The following is a 20124-nucleotide window of genomic DNA, read 5'->3' as shown; positions in this document are numbered from 1 at the left end:
ATTCTTATTTATATACTGCCTGGGTGATAAGCACAGTTCTAAGAGACTGCAATGTATTAACTCATTTAATCTCCCAAATTTCTCAATGGGGCAGATTGGTAGATAGGTATGCCCATGGTCACACAGCTACTAAGTGTTAAAAGCAGCATCAGAACTGAGGCAGTTAGACCAAATACTCTGTTGCAGAAAAAAGTGGTCTAGCAAGAGGCTGGAGGGAGACCAGAGACAGATGACATAGGCTTATAAGGATTTTTCACACTGTTGAAAAATGTTTATGATATTATTGCTGATGCATAAAATATACATATTTATGGGTACCATGTGATATTTTGATCCATGTATATAATTTGTAATGTCCAATTTAAGAATTAAGTAGTAGTTACATTATATTTGTGCTTAAGTCATCCCTGGCTACAACCTGAAAATGCAGAAGATAGGATGCAGGGAGATCAGTTAGGAGGGCACTGTAATATTCAAAGTGACAAAATGATAGTGGCTTTCTCAAATGATACTAGTGGAAAAAAGAACAGAAGAAAAAAAGATGGATTTGGAAATAAGTAAGAGGCAGAACAGATGGAATATAGTGGCTTAATTGTATGGGAGGAACAAGGAGATGTCAAGAATAACTTCTAGGAGAGATCCAAGAAGGTGGACCAGAGGGAGGCTGTGTTCCTCATCACTCATAACTTGGGTTTCAAGCAGAGGAAAATCTGTTTCTCTGGGAGGCAGTCTTTGCTGTTCTTCACTCCCCTGCTGTTTACCCCATTTGTCTATCTTGATCACCCGCAGTTTGCCAGCATATTGACTACTTTTAGAGTGTAGATCGCTCACTGACTGCTGCCTATCATCCGCCATTTGTACTTTGGCCTGCCTCTTGTCTGCCTATCGCCTGCCTTTTACCTACCCATCACCCACTGCCTGAGGTCCACCAGCTGGTCATCCGCCGGCAGCCTGCAGGACCTCACACAGACTTGTCACCCATGCCCTGCACTGCAGCTCCCCGTTTGCCAACAGATTTGAAAGACAGTGCAGTCATCTTAGATTATGCTGGAAGTGGAAGCTGCCATCTTTATGTGGGGCCAATCCCATCCTGAGATGCCTGCTGGAGACTGGAAGCTCATTGTCAGGTACCTCTCATGTATCAGGCTACTGAAGACTGGGAAGTTTGAATAGTATATGATTGTTATAGTGTAGACTTTTATTTCTCCTTTTTGAAAAATTTTGAGTTTTTATTTCTTTATTTTTCTTGCTGTATTTTCCTTTTGTTTACCTGTTTCCTCAGTCTCTTTCTCCCTTTTCTCATGCTAACAATCAACTTCCTTTGATTACACTTGTACTCTTCCTACAATGTAGTACTTCTATATACTTTTTTTTTATTATTGTAAACAAAAGGGATACATGTTGTTTCTCTGTTTGTACATGGAGTCAAGGCATACCATTTGTGTAATCATAAATTTACATAGGGCAATGTTGTTTCATTCATTGTTTTTTTTCCCTTCCCCACACCCCTCCCACCCCTCTTTTCCCTCTATACAGTCCTTCCTTCCTCCATTCTTACCACCCTCCTTATCCCTAACCCTATACCTAACCCTAACGCTAACCCCTCCCACCCCCCATTATATGTCCTCATCCGCTTATCAGTGAGATCATTCGTCCTTTAGTTTTTTGAGATTGGCTTATCTCAGCATGATATTCTCCAATTTCATCCATTTGCCTGAAAATGCCATAATTTTATCATTCTTCATGGCAGAGTAATATTCTATTTTTATATATATACATATATATAAAAATAGAATATTATATATATATATATATATATATATATATCACAGTTTCTTTATCCATTCATCAACTGAAGGGCATCTAGGTTGGTTCCACAATCTGGCTATGGTGAATTGAGCAGCAATGAACATTGATGTGGCTGTATCTCTGTAGTATGCTGATTTTAAGACCTTTGGGTATAGGCCAAGGAGTGGGATAGCTGGGTCAAATGGTGTTTCCATTCCAAGCTTTCTGAGGAATCTCCATACTGCTTTCCAGAGTGGCTGCACTAATTTGCAACCCCACCAGCAATGTATGAATGTACCTTTTTCCCCACATCCTCGCCAACACCTACTGTTGCTTGTGTTCTTGATAATCGCCATTCTAATTGGGGTGAGATGAAATCTTAGGGTAGTTTTGATTTGCATTTCTCTTATTACTAGAGATGTTGAACATTTTTTCATATATCTGTTGATTGCTTGTACATCTTCTTCTGTGAGGTGTCTGTTCATTTCCTTAGCCCATGTGTTGATTGGATTATTTGTATTCTTGGTGTAGAGTTTTTTGAGTTCTTTATAGATTCTGGAAATTAGCGCTCTATCTGAAGTATGAGTGGCAAAGATATTCTCCCACTCTGTAGGCTCTCTCTTCACATTACTGATAGTTTCCTTTGCTGAGAGAAAGCTTTTTAGTTTGAATCTATCCCAGTTGTTGATTCTTGCTTTTATTTCTTGTGCTATGGGAGTCCTGTTAAGGAAGTCTGATCCTAAGCCAACAAGTTGAAGGTTTGGACCTACATTTTCTTCTATAAGATGAAGGGTCTCCGGTCTGATTCCGAGGTCCTTGATTCATTTTGAGTTGAGTTTTGTGCAGGGTGAGAGATAGGGGTTTAATTTCATTCTGTTGCATATGGTTTTCCAGTTTTCCCAGCACCATTTGTTGAAGAGGCTATCTTTTCTCCATTGCATATTTTTGGACCCTTTGTCTAGTATGAGAAAATTGTATTTATTTGGGTTTGTGTCCATGTCCTCTATTCTGTACCATTGATCGACCTGTCTATTTTGGTGCCAATACCATGCTGTTTTTGTTACTATTCTTTGTAGTAGAGTTGAAGATCTGGTATTGCAATACTCCCTGCTTCGCTCTTTCTATTGAGGATTACTTTAGCTATTCTGGGTTTTTTATTCTTCCAGATGAATTTCATAATTGCTTGCTCTATTTCTGTAAGGTACATCATTGGGATTTTAATTGGAATTGCATTGAATCTGTATAGCACTTTAGGTAGTATGGTCATTTTGACAATATTAATTCTGCCTATCCAAGAACATGGGAGATCGTTCCATCTTCTAAGGTTTTCTTTAATTTCTTTCTTTGCTGTTCTGTAGTTCTCATTGTAGAGGTCTTTCACCTCTTTTGTGAGATTGATTCCCAAGTATTTTATTTTTTTCGATGCTATTTGTGAATGGGGTAGTTTTCCTAATTTCTCTTTCTGAAGATTCATCACTTATGTATAAAAATGCATTGGATTTATGAGCATTGATCTTGTAACCTGCTACTTTACTGAATTCACTTATGAGTTCTAAAAGTTTTCTGGTGGAATTTCCAGGTTCCTCTAAATATATAATCATGTCATCAGCGAACAGGGATACTTTGAGTTCTTCTTTTCCTATTCATATCCCTTTAATTTCTTTGGTCTGTCTAATTGCTCTAGCTAGAGTCTCAAGGACGATATTGAATAGAAGTGGTGAAAGAGGGCATTCCTCCCTTGTTCCAGTTTTTAGAGGGAATGCTTTCAGTTTTTCACCATTTAGAATGATATTAGCCATGGGCTTAGAGTAGATGGCCTTTACAATGTTAAGGAATGTTCCCACTATCCCTATTTTTTCTAGTGTTTTGAGCATGAAGGGGTGCTGTATTTTATCGAATGCTTTTTCTGCATCTATTGAAATAATCATGTGATTCTTCACTTTAAGTCTATTGATATGGTGAATGACATTTATTGATTTCCTGATGTTGAACCAACCTTGCATCCCTGGGATAAAACCCACTTGATCGTGGTGCACTATCTTTTTAATATATTTTTGTATGCAATTTGCTAAAATTTTGTTGAGAATTTTTGCGTCAATGTTCATTAAGGATACTGGTCTGAAATTTTCTTTCCTTGATGTGTCTCTGTCTGGTTTAGGTATCAGGGTGATATTGGCTTCATAGAACGAGTTTGGGAGGGTTCCCTCTTCTATTTCATGGAATACTTTGAGGAGTATTGGAATGAGCTCTTCTTTAAAGGTTTTGTAGAACTCGGCTGAGAACCCATCTGGTCCTGGACTTTTCTTTGTTGGTAGGCTTTTGATGACCTCTTCTATTTCATTGCTTGAAATTGGTTTATTTAAGTTGTATATGTCCTCCTGGTTCAGTTTAGGTAATTCATATGTCTCTAGAAACTTGTTGATGTCTTCAAGGTTTTGTTTTGTTGGAGTATAGATTTTCAAAATAGCTTCTAATTATGTTTTGTGTTTCAATCTTGTCTGCTGTGATATTTCCTTGTTCATTCCGAATTTTAGTAATTTGAGTTTTCTCCCTCTTTGTTTATTTTTTCAAAGAACCAACTATTAATTTTGTTAATTTTTCCGATTGTTTCTTTTGTTTCAATTTCGTTGATTTCGGCTCTGATTTTAACTATTTCCTGTCTTCTACTACTTTTGGTGTTGGTCTGCTCTTCTTTTTCAAGGGCTTTGGGCTGTAGTGTTAAGTCATTTATTTGTTGATTTCTACTTCTTTTGTTGAATGCGCCCCATGAAATAAATCTTCCTCTAAGTACTGCTTTCATAGTGTCCCAGAGATTTTGATATGATGTGTCTTTGTTCTCGTTTACTTCTAAGAATTTTTTTATTTCCCTCCTAATGTCTTCTGTTATCCATTCATCATATAATAGTATATTATTTAATCTCCAGGTATTGGAGAAGTTTCTGTTTTTATTCTGTCATTTATTTCTAATTTCAATCCATTATGATCTGATAGAGTACAAGGTAGTATCTCTATCTTCTTGTATTTTCTAATAGTAGCTTTGTGGCATAAAATATGGTCTACTTTAGAGAAGGATGCATGTGCTGCTGAGAAGAAAGTGTATTCGTTCTTTGTTGGATAGTATATTCTATATATGTCGGTTAAGTCTAAATTGTTGATTGTGTTATTGAGATCTATGGTTTCTTTATTCAATTTTTGTTTGGAAGATCTATCCAGTGGTGAGAGAGGTGTGTTAAAATCGCCTAGTATTATTGTGTTGTGGTCTATTTGATTTCTGGAATTGAGAAGGATTTGTTTGACGTACATGGATGAGCCAATGTTCAGGGCATAGATATTTATGATTGTTATGTCTTGCTGATTTATGCTTCCCTTAAGCAGTATGAAATGTCCTTCTTTATCCCTTCTGACTAGTTTTGGCTTGAAGTCCACATTATCTGAAATAAGGATGGATACTCCAGCTTTTTTGCTGTGTCCGTGTGCATGGTATGTTTTTTCCCATCCTTGCACCTTTAGTCTATGGGTATCTCTTTCTATGAGGTGAGTCTCTTGCAGGCAGCATATTGTTGGATTTTTCTTTTTAATCCAATCTGCCAGTCTATGTCTTTTGATTGATGAGTTTAGGCCATTAACATTCAGGGTTATTATTGTGATATGATTTGTATTCCCAGTCATTTGACTCATTTTTGTTTTTTGACATGATTTGGTTTCTCCTTTATTTGGCTATTCCTTTAGGCTAGTTCCTCCCATTGTTGATTTGCATCGTTGTTTTTCATCTCTTCCTCATGGAATATTTTGCTGAGAATGTTCTGTAATGCCGGCTTTCTTCTTGTAAATTCCTTTAGCTTTTGTTTATCATGGAAGGATCTTATTTCGTCGTCAAATCTGAAAGTAAGTTTTGCTGGGTATAAGATTCTTGGTTGGCATCCGTTTTCCTTGAGGGCTTGGTAAATGTTGTTCCAGGCCCTTCTAGCTTTTAGGGTCTGGATTGAAAAATCTGCTGATATTCTTATTGGTTTCCCCCTGAATGTAATTTGATTCTTTTCTCTCGCAGCCTTTAAAAATTCTGTCTTTATTTTGTATGTTAGGTATTTTCATAATAATGTGCCTTGGTGTGGGTCTGTTGTAATTTTTTATATTTGGAGTCCTATAAGTTTCTTGTACTTGGTTTTCCATTTCATTCTTCAGATTTGGAAAATTTTCTGATATTATTTCATTGAATAGATTGCTCATTCCTTTGGTTTGTTTCTCTAAGCCTTCCTCAATCCCAATAATTCTCAAATTTGGCCTTTTCATGATATCGCATAATTCTTGTAGATTCTGTTCATGATTTCTTACCATCTTCTCTGTTTGGCCAACTTTGTTTTCAAGATTAAATATTTTGTCTTCAATGTCTGAGGTTCTGTCTTCCAGGTGTTCTATCCTATTGGTTATGCTTTCTATGGAGTTTTTAACTTGGTTTATTGTTTCCTTCATTTCAAGGATTTCTGTTTGTTTTTTTTTTCAGTATCTCTAACTCTTTATTGAAATGATCTCTTGCTTCCTGTATTTGCTCTTTTAACTGTTGATTGATGCGATCATTTAATGCCTGCATTTGCTCTTTCATCTCCTCGTTTGCTTCCTTGATTATTTTAATTATGTACATTCTGAACTCCCTTTCTGACATTTCTTCTGCTGTGCTGTCATTGGGTTTTATTGATATAGTATCTAGGTTTGTTTGGGACATTTTCTTCCCTTGTTTTCTCATATTGGTCAGTTGTCAGTGGGACTCTGAGATATTGCAGATTTCCTCTATTGGCTTATAGTGTCCCTGTAGATTTCCAGTGTATCACCTCCCAGCCTTCAGCAGCCTGAAGTCTTAGAGGAACTTGATAATGCAGTGCTTCCGATGAAAGCTGCCCCTAGACCGCTACTGGTTCCAGGGTTTAGAGCTGGCTCTGTGCAGAAAGGCTCTCACTGGGGGGCCTGCTCCGAGAAGCTGGTCATGTGGGAGGAGCCCACCGCCGGAGTGTGCAGGGCTACCTGGGGAAGACTCTAGCTGCCCTGCCCTGCTCTGATAAGGTGCCCGTATCCGTGCCTGCCGTCCAGTCCGAGCTTCACCCGGTGGGGTAGACTCACCCTGTGGCTCTATTTTAGTCCAAGTCTCTCAATGCCTCCCCTTTTTGAATCTTGTGTTCTGGAGTGACTGGAGATGCAGTCACCCTCTAGTCCACCATCTTGGATTGCCCCGTGGAAAGAGCCTGCGGCTGGAGGGGGCAGGGCCGCCTGGAGAAGTCTCTGGCTGCCCTGCCCTGATCCCAGAGGCTGCTTGCGGGTCAGAGCTCTCCGTTGGCTCGGGGACTTGTGGCTGGCTGTATGTAGAAAAGCTCTCACTGGGCGGTCTGCTCCGAGAAGCTAGCCTTGAAAGGCGCCTCCTGCCGAAAGCGGCCGGGCTGCTTGGGGAAGTCCCTGGCTTACCTGTCCTGGTCCTTGAAGCCGCTTGTGGGCCGGAGCCTGCCGTGCTGGCTCCAGGACTTGCAGCTGGTTCTGTTCAGAAAGGCTCTCACTGGGGGGCCTGCTCCGAGAAGCTGGAGAAGCTGGCCGTGTTGGAGGAGCCCACCGCTGGAGTGCACAGGGCTGCCTGGGGATGACTCTAGCTGCCCTGCCCTACTCTGATAAGCCACTTCTATCCGGGCCTGCCGCCCAGGCCGAGCTTCACCTGGAGGGAGAGACTCACCCATGGCTCTATTTTAGTCCGAGTCTCTTAATGCCTCCCCTTCTTGAATCCTGTGTTCTGGAGCGACTGGAGATGCAGTCACTCTCTAGTCCGCCATCTTGGATCGCCCCTTCTGCCATCTTGGATTGCCCCCTATATACTCTTTTCTTATCCCATTAACAGTTACATTCTACACCCCCTCCCTATTCTCTTTGTCCATCATTAGAAACTGTAGACCTCATTGCAAATCTATTTGTTATACTGTAGATAATATTTGAACTCATCCTCTGTTTATTATAACAATATTGTTAATGTCTTCATAGGGGCTATTTGGCTTAGGGCTGCCTATTGTCTGTACTGGGTGCTGCTAATATTGATCTCCCCCTTAAAGAAGAGGTTTTTGGAAACCTGCAGGGTCACTATAAGCCTACAGGTGGGAAATTGCAATACCCCAGATCTGCACTGCTAGAGGGGAAGATAAGTGAACAACATGAAATAACAAGGGAAGAAAGTGTTCCAAACAAACCAAGATTCTACATTAATAGAATCCAATGACAGCATGGTAGAAGAAATGTCAGAAAAGGAGTTCAGAACATACTTAATTAAAAAGATTCACGAAGCAAAGGATGAGATAAAAGAGCAAATGCAGGCAATGAAAGACCAAACAGTTAAAAGAGCAACTGGAGGAAGGAAAAGATCATTTGAACAGAGACAGAGATTCTGAAAGAAAACTAAACAGAAATCCTTGAAATGAAGGAAACAATAAACCAAATAAAAAACTCAGTGGAAAGCATCACCAACAGACTAGATCCTTGGAAGACAGAACCTCAGACAATGAAGACAAAATATTTAATCTTGAAAATAATGTTGACCAAACTGAAAACATGGTAAGAAATCATGAATGGAACTTCCAAGAACTATGGGATAACATGAAAAGACCAAATTTAAGAATTATCAGGATTGAGGAAGGCACAGAGATACAAACCAAAGGAATGAACAACCTATTCAATGAAATAATATCAGAAATTCCCACACCTGAAGAATGAAATGGAAAATCAACTAAAAGAGGCTTACAGCGCACCAAATATATAAAATTACAACAGATCCACACCAAGGCACATTATAATGAAAATGCCCAATATCTAAAATAAAGACAGAATTTTAAAGACTGGAAAAGAAAAGTATCAGATTACATATAGGGGGAAACCAATACGGATATCAGCAGATTTCTCAGCCCAGATCCTAAAAGTTGGAAGGGCCTGGAACAACATATTTCAAGCTCTGAAAGAACATGGTTGCCAACCAAGAATCTTATACCCAGCAAAACTAGCCTTCAGATTTGAAGACAAAATAAAATCCTTCCCTGCTAAACAAAAGAATTTACAAATAACCTGACTACAGAACATTCTCAGCAAAATATTCCATGAGGAGGAAATGAAAAACAACAATGTAGGTCAGTAAAGAGAGGAACTACCCCAAAGGAAAAGCCAATCAAAGGAGAAACCAAGTCAAGTTAAAAACCAAAAGTAAGACCAAATGACTGGGAATACAAATCATATCTCAATAATAATCCTGAACGTTATTGGCCTAAATTTATCAATCAAAAAACATAGATTGGCAGATTGGAATAAAAGCAAGACCCAACAATATGCTGCCTTCAAGAGACTCATCTCATAGAAAAAGACATTCACAGACTAAAGGTGAAAGGATGGGAAAAAACATACCACGCACATGGACTCAGATAAAGTGGACTTCACGCCAAAGTTAGAAGGGATAAAGAAGGACATTTCATACTGCTTAAGGGAACCATAAATGAGAAAGACATAATGATCATAAATATTTATGCCCCAAACAATGGTACATCCATGTACATTAAATAAATCCTTCTTAATTCCAGGAATCACACGGATCATAACACAATAATTCTGGGTGACTTCAACACCACTGTCAGAATGCATGAGAAAATGCTTTCCCTCCAGAGTCCTATCAATAGAGTATGTTAGCTAACTTTGGATTTTTGCCAATGGAGAGAGAGAAAACGGTCTTTCATCCGCAGTTTTAACTTACATTTCTCTTTTTTAATGAGTGAAGTTAACTATCTTGTTTATTAACAGCAAATTTTATTTCCTTTTTCTATGTTTTGAAAGGGTTATGATTTTGTCAATTTACATGTTATGAAGGATAGCTCTTTGTGATATGAGCTGTAAATATCTCCCTTAGTTGTCTTTTTTTAAAAAAAGTTTATGATGATGCTTCTTTCCATAAAAAATTGATTTTTATGTAACAAAAAGTACCAGTGAAATAATTTATGACTTGGTGATTTTGAGTCATGAAAGATTAGATAGTTCTTGCTAACTCCAGATTTATAAGACAGGGATATTACTTTATCCCTATAACATTTTACTGACTACTTCTTTTTCCCAGTGATTTGAGATGATGTCCTCTTTATACATTCAATTTATATATGTATCTGAGTGTACTTACATCTGGGCATTCTGTTTTGCTAATAGACCAGTATGATACTCTTAAAATTATTTAGGTTTTTTAAAATGCCTTAATGTGTTTTAGTGCTAAATTTAGCCTCAGGTGATACAGCTTAAAACTGTTAAGTTTTCATTGAGATTTTGTTAAATTTAGAAATTAATTTACACAATAATATGGCCCTTTGTCAAAAGGCTGTTTTTGCTACAGGGATATTTTAATTTTTATTTTTAATAGATCTCACATCTTTATTGACAAACATATTAATATATTTTTTCTGTTATATATGAAATCTTTTTTCCAATCTTCCAAAAGATTATTTTGAATATACGTAATCTACTGATTTTGTATGTTGATTCTGTACTTAGTAATCTAATTGAGTTATCTTACTGTTTGCAGTAGCTGTTAATAAAATATCTTGAATCTTAAAAAAAAAAAAAATCTAACAGCCAGTGAATATTACTTCAGTTTTGCAAGTACATTTGTGTTTAATGGTTGGCAAGTGGTAGTTTATTTATTCTAATTGTTCTTTTAAAACAATTCACATGTTATTCTTAACAAATTCTGTGGTGCTTACTAAGCATCATCTATAGACTGAATTGCATTCAGAGTATAAAGATGCTGCCATCCATAAAACCAAAATTAACTTTAAAATGTACTAAATGAATTGTAGCTTCTTGTCAATAAGTGTTTTTAAAATAAATGAATATGAGTACTTTAAATAAAAAGAGTAACTTCTAGGTTTCTGGATTATTAACAAGTAATTTCATAGTATTTCCCCACTGATTTAAAGTGCTACCTACATCATATATGATAATAATCATTGTATTTGGGTTTGTATTTTTAACTATTATTTCTCATCATACCACTTTATTTGCATAAGTACCTTGGTACTTGTATTTTTCAGAACATTTGTGCCTGTTTTCTTGTGTTTATTCTTCTATATGACTCTAGAATCATTTTACTAAATTTGAGCATACCACCTGTCCACATCCACTTCCTCCTTTTTTAGTGTTTGTCAAAAATAATGATCAGGATGCCTTACATCAATGCTATTAATTAATATGTTTTCCTGTTAGTTTTGTACAATGCATAAAGGAATAAACTAAGATTAATATTAGAGATAACATGATTTTATACAACTAAGAAGATCAACAGAAAAAAAAAATCAAATAATGAGAAAATTCTGTAAGGTTCACCAGAACACAAACATTACAAATCAAATTGGGAAAAAAAAAAAAAAAAAAAAAATCAAACAGATTTCCTATTTAGTAGTAATGATTTTTCCCTTGAGGGAAAAAAAGATTCTACTCATAATAGTAACAATACAAAGTTCCCTAGGATTACTCTTAAGAAATGAATTTTGATGAATGAAAAAATTAAATGTAAAGAAATGAGACCGAGACTCAATAAGAATATGTTAGTATTTACAATGAATTTTGATGGATACACCTTTTAAGGAATGAAAATAATTGAACATATTAAAAACAGGTAAACAGAACTATATTTAAATCTATAGATAAAACATTATACTCACAAACTAATCTGAAAACTATCTGAAAATTTTGACAGATCCTAGTTTAATATCTTTAAATATATTCATAAAAGTATATAAGAAACAAAAACCTAAAGAAAATTCCCTCCCGAAATAAAACAGAAAAAGAAAACTTATAAAGTAAGAAATACAAATGCTCTAGATAATTATTTTTAAAAAACATTGAGATACCTTCTCGTCCTACCAAACTGGCACAAATTAAAAACAAAACAAAGAGATCAATCCTAGAGACAATGCCAAGAGATGGGCAGGCTCACTGAATACTGCAGGTACTGTAAATTGTTATAAAAACCTTTCCAGAAAACAATCTGGCAATTCACATCAAAAGTCTTAAAAACCATTCATGCTTTTTGTTCCAAGAATTTCACTTTTACAACTCTATCCTAAATTTACATGTTTGGATATTTATTAGTATTTATTAGGGTACCAGGGATTGAAACCAGAAGCATTTAACCACTGGGTCACATCCCTGGCAATTTTTATATTTTATTTTTTAGACAAGGTCTTGCTAACTTACTTAAGGGCCTCATTAAATTGCTGAGGCTGCTTCCTGAGTAGCTGAGATTACAGTTGTGTGCCATTGTACTGAGCTTATTTATTTTTTGAGATGGGATCTTGCAGGTTGCCCAGGATTGTCTTGAACTCATGGATTCAAACAATCCTCCTGCCTCAGCCTCTTGAATTAGCAGCATGACTTCTAATTTGTAAATATTTGTAAATTATCTCCCCCCCGCCACCCCCAATGCTGGGGACTGAATCCAGGGCCTTGCATGTGCTAAGCACATACTCTACCACTGTGCTATATATCCTCAGTCCAGAAACAATCTTAATAACCCGTAACATGGGGTATGTGAAAGTAGCTCAGTGGTAGAGGACTTGCCTAGCATGTGAGACCCTGGGTTCAATCCCCAGCACAGCAAAAAACAAAAACATTAATTGAGCATATTATGTATGACTTGTGCTTTACCAGGCCACAAGGACACAACCCGTGTAAGTACAGAATTAACCTTTCACAAGAATAGGTCTGGTCTTTGTCCAGGGTTGCTGGTAATTCCTAAGGCAAGAATGTCCAGGCTTTAACTATACCCCAGGGCCCTTGAGCCACACCAGATGGTCTAACAAGGGGATTTAGGGTAGGAATTTTGGGCCCAGGGGTTCAGCCTGATCTCTGGAAGGGCTGGAGACTAAGGTTCAGGCATGTGAGGAGCCAACGAGGTTTACATGGCTAACTCCAATAACATTTCTGGACATCAAGGCTTCTGGTGGGCTTCCTTAGCTGTCACTAGTCCATACATATTATTAAACACTGTTGCTTAAAATGTTTACATTTTCCATGTCTCTATCTGTAGAGGATAACTGGAATAGCTTGTGACACTTTCCGGAACTCTACTCCATGTGTCTTTTCTAGCTGATTTTATTCTGTATCTACTCACTACAATAAATAGTAACCATGAACATAATTTTCAGTGAGTTCTGTACTACTTGCATTTAGTGTCTGTGCTGTACTTAACTTCACACAACCCTGAAGACATTCACGATGCTTTCATTGTAGAGAAGGATCCAAACAACTAAAGATATTATATTAAATGACAATGTGCTATGATTGGGGACATACAGGGTATTATGAAAACATACAGGATATGTACATCTAGGAAAAGGACATAGCATTTAAAAAGATTTGGATTTGAGAAAAAGAAGTATAGGATTATTCAAATGGAATAAAATGTAAAAAAGAACTACACCGCTAATAATTTGCAAATTTTGAAACAGACATCCTCTGAAAGATGAAATGATCTGAAAATTTAAGAAAATTTCATGGAAAGCATAATGTGGAATTATGATTAATTAAAAGATTATTAATGAAAATTTGCTGATATGCATTTCACTAGGAATGAAAATTGGTTCATATTCTACAGAAGGTATTAGTCAATATTTAGCAAACGTGTCAATGACCTTAGAAATACTATTACCTTTTGATTCAGCAACTATATTTCGGGGAAGTTATCCCTTATTCACATATGGTATAATTATAGGATTATTCATTAAGTATTCTTTTAATATGCAAAGATGAATACATGTTACACGTTTTTCAAGAGTTCAGAAACTGCTACCCATACAACAAAGTAGATGGAGTCATTAAAAAGAATGAGATATCTAGATATATTAAGCAAAAAAAAAAAAAAAAAAAAAAAAAGTGTGGAGCAATGAATAGCATGCTACTGCTTGTATAAACATGGAAAACAGATATAGATTTATTAAATAGATGTATTTATTAAATTATTTTTATAAATATTTTTAGTTGTAGATGGACACAATACCTTTATTTATTTTTATGTGTTACTGAGGATGGAACCCAGTGCTTCACACGTGAGAGGCAAGGGCTCTACCACTGAGCGACAATCACAGTCCTTTATTAAATTATTTACATGTGTGGTTTATATGCATAAAATTTCTATTGAGGAACACACAGGAAATTTGTAGCACTCCTCTCCTCAGGGAGAAATGGGCAGAAAGCAGAGGGAATTTTACTCCATCTATATAGTCTAGTGTACTTTTTGGAGTTAGGATCATGTGAATATAGCACATCCATTTAAAATATTAAGTTATTTATAACATCAACTATCTGTGAGTTTGAGTAACACAACAGAGCACTACCATAAATATTGTTTGTAAATATTTGGATTATGTATGTACATACCTGACATTCTATTTCATTAGTTTTCATTGTCTTTAAGTCATCTTGTTTACTTATTATCTTCTGAAGCTGAAAAGATTGCAAACATGAGTTTACATATGTATTTACTGAATTTTTCAAAATAACCTAAAAAATGGACAAGTTGTTATAAAATTCATACTAGTTATTTGTTAAATATTAATTAAAATACTTTTTACATTATAAATCACTTTTGACCAGCAGGAATGAAAGGAGAAAAATCAACAAGAGCAGGGGTATTTATTATTGTTATAATTTTCTTCTTAGAAAGTTAGCTTACTTTAATAGATACATGTTCTGAAGGCAGCAGTTAAAAAAAATTCAAGATTATTTGGTCCTACTTTCAAGAGAATTTTTATTCATAACAATATTTTTTTATTCATAACAATATTTTATATCACTGATACTTTACGGCCACATTTTCAAGCACACAGCTCTTAAAAAGGTATATATGTAAACATATATGTGTGTGTGTATGTGTGTGTACATATGTATATATGTATTCTCAAACATGTAGTATATGCTTTTCCTTCTTTTATATACTTACAAAGCATTAAAATAAAGATACTTTTATTAATTATAAAGTTGTAAATGGTGCCTTGAAATTGAATACATTAAAAAACTCACCTACCTTTCATAATCATTTGTACAAATCTTCATATGGAAAGCAAATTAAAAAAAAAAAAAGATTAAAAAAATCAGATGAAGACAAAATCCCTAACTATGAATTCAAATCAATTAGGAGACACATTTTCCCCTAGGTTATTTCCTTATTAATAGTTATTAAATTGCTGCGACTAAATTCCAAATTATCTCAGATTTAGTGACTTAATTATATCTGTTTTAGCTAAATGCTTTATCTTTAGTTCTCTGAATCCCTCACCCATTTTAAAATGCCCCCACCCTACTTAAGTAGTTTAGGGAAAGGAATGGAAAAACTTTGTATTTGTTTCACTGTTTATTTTTTAAGTTGACAACCAAATGATGTAACACCAAGTTCAATACCCAAATAGTTCTCCATTTACTTACTGCTCCTACTTCTACCTCTTTTTAAAGTTTTACTGGGCAAAATTTCAAGTACAAAGTGAACAGAATTCTATAATAAACCATATATAAACAAAACTCAGCTTCAGTGATTATCAATACATTCTTGGTTTATCTATACTTCTACTCACTTTGTTCCCTTCGGTTATTTTATGCTCTTTAGAAAAAAATTGCCTATACTGAAATGTACAAATCTTAGCTATAAAATTTTGATAGTTTTTGTGTTTGTGTGTGTGTCTCTTCCCAATCAATCCTTTCTCTCTGTATCCCCGTGATGGCAGTTCTGATTTTGTTTCTACCTAAGTTCATTTCAACTAGTTTAGAAATTCAAGTAAGTGGATTCACAATACTAAGCATTATTTTCTGTCTTCCTTCTTTCATTCAGCATAATGGTCTTGAGATTCATCCCTGTTGTTTGCATATCAGCAGTTTGTTTCTATTCACTGTTGAGCAGTATTACATTATAAGACTATACCACTATTTATTCATTTATCTGTTGACAGATGTTTGTGTTGTCTTCATGTTTTGGCTACTCTGCATCAAAGTGCTATAAATGTTCTTGTACAACAAAGCTCAACTTTCTCTTGGATAAATACCTAACAGGGTAACAGATCTGTTTAACTTTGTAAGAAACTGCAAACTTTTTTCCAAAGTGAATTTCCTTGCCATTTGTTTATTCATTTTCTTAATGGTGTCTTTCAGCATAAGTTTTGGTTAAGAGTAATTTATCAGTTTCATTTTATTGCTTTCAGGGCTGGGGATGTGGCTCAAAGGTACAGCACTTACCTAGCACATGAGAGATCCTAGTTTTTACCCCCAGAACTGCAAAAACAAAACACCCCCCAAAACAAACTCTGTCTCCCCTAGATCCTGAAGATACTGTTTTTTACTCTAAAGTTTAGTGATTTTGAGTTTTTATGATTAGATCTAGAATCTGTATCAAATATATTTTTGCATAGGCTAATTTTTTTCATACGAATTTGTTGAAAAACATTTCTTTCCCAATTTATTAATTTGGTAACTCTGCTGAAAGTTAAGTGACCATGAACACACAGACTTTATTACACTTATCTTCTTATCTGCCCTTTGGACAGTAGTACAGTGTCATTCATTATCACTCTATCTTCATAAGTCTTAAAGGCAGCTAGTATGGGTTAACCAGCATGTTCTTATTTATCACGATTATTTATTTTAGGTTCTCTACTTTTACATATATCTTTAAAATCGCCTTGTCAACTTCTATTAAGAAAAGAAGGGCTGGGGAGATAGCTCAGCTGGTAGAGTGCTTGCCTCGAAAGCAGAAGGCCCTGAGTTCGATCCCCAGTACCGCAAAAAAAAAAAAAAAAAAAAAAAGCCTGCTGGGATTTTGCACGGGCAAGTTCAATCTTTAGACCTATTTGGGAGGAAATGACATCTTCGCACCAAATCTTCTAATCTATTAACATGCTATTATTTCTTTATTTATGCTTCCTCGAGTTTTTACCAGCAACATCTGAAGTTTTCAATGCATGTTTTTTGCTAATTTGTTTCTAATTATTTTTGATATTTTATACTCTACTCAATTAAGACTCAATCTTAATTTCATTTTCCACTGTCTGCCACTAGTATATAGAAATACATTTAATTTCTGCATACTGATCTATCCTGAGATCTTTCTAAATTCAGTTATAGTTTGAGAAGTCTCTGCTTTTTTTGTTATTGTTGTTGGTTCCTTAGGATTTCCTCAGCTCTGGAGGCTGAAGCAGGAGGATCTTAAGTTCAAAGCCAAATAAAATACAAAATAGAGCTGAGCAAGTGGCTCTCAGTGGTCAAATGCCCCTGAGTTCAATTCCTGGTACCAAAAAAAAAAACCCCAAAACAAAAAACCCACACACAAAAAACAAAAACAACTTTGCCTTATTCCTAGTCTTAAGTGGAAAATATTGAGTACTTCAACTTGTAGTATATAATCCCATTCAGTCAGTGTTGGAATTGAAGCCAGGACTTGTGTATGCTGTACTTACTGAGCTACACCACTAGATTGTCATTAAATTTTTTATAAATGCTATCAGATTTAGGAAGTTCTCTTCTGTTCCTACTCTGCTGAGTTTTATCATTAAAGGGTTTATTTTGTTAAATGCTTTGTCTGTGTATTAACGTGACCTTACTGATGTTTTCCTTTATTCTGTTAATATGACCATTAAGCTCAACCATTAAGCTCATCTAGTATTCCTTGTATGAATCTCACTTGGTTATATTATTTTATAAAGTACTGGATTTGATTTTCTCTACCTGGTTAAGTATTTTATACTTTTGTTCATGAGGAAAACTAGTACATAATTTACTTTTCTTGTTAGATCTTTGCCAAAATTCAGTTATCAGAAATATACTGGTCCTATAACATGGGAAGTTTTCCTTTCTTGTGAATTTTCTGAAAGTTAGAGAACATTTGGCATTACCTCTTTTTTAAATGCTTGACAGATGTTATCAACGAAACCATTGGTACATGAACATTTCTTTCATAATAAATTTGATTCCTTTGACAAAGGACTATTCAGATTTAGATTTCATCTCTAGTTTTGTTTTATGAGGCATCTATTCATTTCATTTGAGCTGTCAAACTTATAGGCATGAAAGAATTAATTGTTTACAATGCTACATTTTTACACTATTGCTATCTGTAGGATTTGTGGCATTTTCTCCTTTTTTACTCTTCATGGTAATCTGGATCCTTCTCCCGCTCCCCGTTTTGACAGATCAATACCAAAGGTTAGTAAAAATTTATCATATAAATAACAATTTAAAAAACAATGTTATTCATAAAATACTAGTTATAAATCTTTACAAAGTTCAAAACATTTTGCTTTTGTAAGATATTTGATATAGTTGTTATAATCTTTGTAGTCTTGTCAGTTATTAAAAAAACAAAAAAGCAAATAGAATTATTCTGTTGAAATAGAAAAAATTTCCCTTGATACTGGGGATTAAATTTGGGGTTGCTTTACCACTGAGCTACATCACTGGCCTTTATTTTTTTTTTCTGAGATAGGGTATCACTAAATTGCTGAGGTGGGCCTCAGACTTGTGATCCTCCTGACTCAGCCTCCCCAGTTGCTGGGATTACAGGAGCACTGAAATGAGAGTTTTTAAAACAATTTTTAAAATTTTTATTTTTTAGTTGTTGATGGACCCTTATTTTATTCATTTATATGTGGTGCTGAGGATCAAACCCAGTGCCTCACGCATGTGAGGCAAGTGCTCTACTACTGAGCCACAACCTCAGTCCCCAAATAAGAGTTTTTGAGGGGCTTATTCCATCATGGTGTGAAATTCAGAATAGCAAGGGTTTGTCCTAAAGTCTATCCAAGTGGATTCTGTCCCAGATAAACCTTGTCATGTCAGGTCTTATTTATAATGTTTCAGTTTGGACTCAAGGTAAGGGTTCGTGCAGGGTTCTGGTGTACTACCAGGAGTATAGTGTTGTAATTCAGTTCTGTACTAAATCTCCATTTGAAAGAGCATAAACATTTTCCTCTAGAGACCTAGGTCAAAAGGTATCTCTTATCTCCTATGGTTCTTTTTTAAATGGTTGTACATGACACTGATTCAAGACAACAAGCTACTAACTGAATACTATGTGACCAGTGCTGTTCTGGTCTTGGGAAAATAGTGGTAAAGGATAGATAATGTATATGCTCTCACTGAACTTACATTCTAATGGGCTAGAGAAAATAAACAAGTAAACAAAATCATTTCGGATAACCTCAAGTACTATGACTAAAATAAAATAAAAGCAGGGTTAACTGGATTGAGAGACTGTTGGGGAGGGATTATTGTTAGACTGGTTTATTCCAGTTAATTTTTCATGAGGGGATGACACTGGGGTTGAGATATGAATGATTAAAAACTATTAAAGGAGTGGGTAAAGGAAGGAAATGTTTCTGATGGAACTTGGGGTGTTATGTTAGAGAAACAAAAAGATGACAAAATTGTTATATGGTAAGTTGTAAAAGATGCAGGAGGATATCTGTTTGTTAAATACAAATTCTGAATGATTTAGAAAGTACTGCCAAATTGACCACTTAAATTTGTATTGGCTGTTATTTTCAATTTTGGGCTGAAAATGAAGTATGTAGAGTTTAATCTCTGGAACAAGAATACTATTACAAAATCAAGAATACTAATTCTACTGAAGGCTTTTATATTTATTTAGTAATAACTCTAATAGGTATATTTAGCATGATAAAATTATAAAACACCATCATATTAAGAACACAGTCTTTCTTAACCCAAAAGGACTACCTAAGGAACAATTTGTAACAGTAAGTAGACTTGTTATTAGTCTATTGTTTAGAGAAGTTGCATTAAAACTTTGGCATTTATCCTACATAAGCAGATGAACCATCTATCAAGGTAAAGATTAAGTAGATTAACTGTCACTGGCTTTGATCACTGTTAGCATGTTTATTATTACCTGACAGAGAACAACTCATATAGATAGCTATTATTTAATGAGTTCTTGGGATAAAGTAGTAAGTAAAACACTTGCAATACAGTTTTTAGATCTGGATATTAATAAAATATATATGTGACCACAAAATACAAAAGTAACAAACTGAGGCAATTTGTATTTTAGTACTATCATGGAACTTTGTATTAATATATTTCATTATTTTTGCATTTGTTGTTCAAATCACTGTTACATTTATGTTTTGAGTATTAAGGTAGTTCTTAACGACTTTTTGTCACTTATGGTGTGGAAAACGTTAAACACAATTTACTGGGGAAACAAACATTTAGATATATTAAATAACCCTGTTCTTGATGCTTTTCTGATCTGAAATGAACTCTATGCTTTTCTGATCTGAAATGAAC

The 20124-nt window shown here is 35.1% G+C and overlaps 1 protein-coding gene across 3 annotated transcripts in view; it reads right to left on the bottom strand.

Annotated features, from left to right (window-relative positions):
* Positions 1-20124, bottom strand: part of Micu2 (mitochondrial calcium uptake 2) — a 121350-nt gene that overhangs the window by 23193 nt on the left and 78033 nt on the right. For 2 of the 3 annotated variants that reach the window (XM_047553123.1, XM_047553125.1), the window contains one exon: positions 14212-14277. The exons of the other annotated variant lie outside the window; for it this stretch is intronic. In XM_047553123.1, the coding sequence (XP_047409079.1) occupies positions 14212-14277 (66 nt within the window). The remainder of the gene's footprint in view (positions 1-14211; positions 14278-20124) is intronic. 3 annotated transcript variants of the gene reach the window in all.

Source organism: Sciurus carolinensis, chromosome 5 (genome assembly GCF_902686445.1).
Source record: "Sciurus carolinensis chromosome 5, mSciCar1.2, whole genome shotgun sequence".
NCBI classification, from domain to species: Eukaryota; Metazoa; Chordata; class Mammalia; order Rodentia; family Sciuridae; genus Sciurus; species Sciurus carolinensis.
Note: the sequence above shows the minus strand (reverse complement) of the source record. Positions and strands in the feature narration are given on the sequence as shown.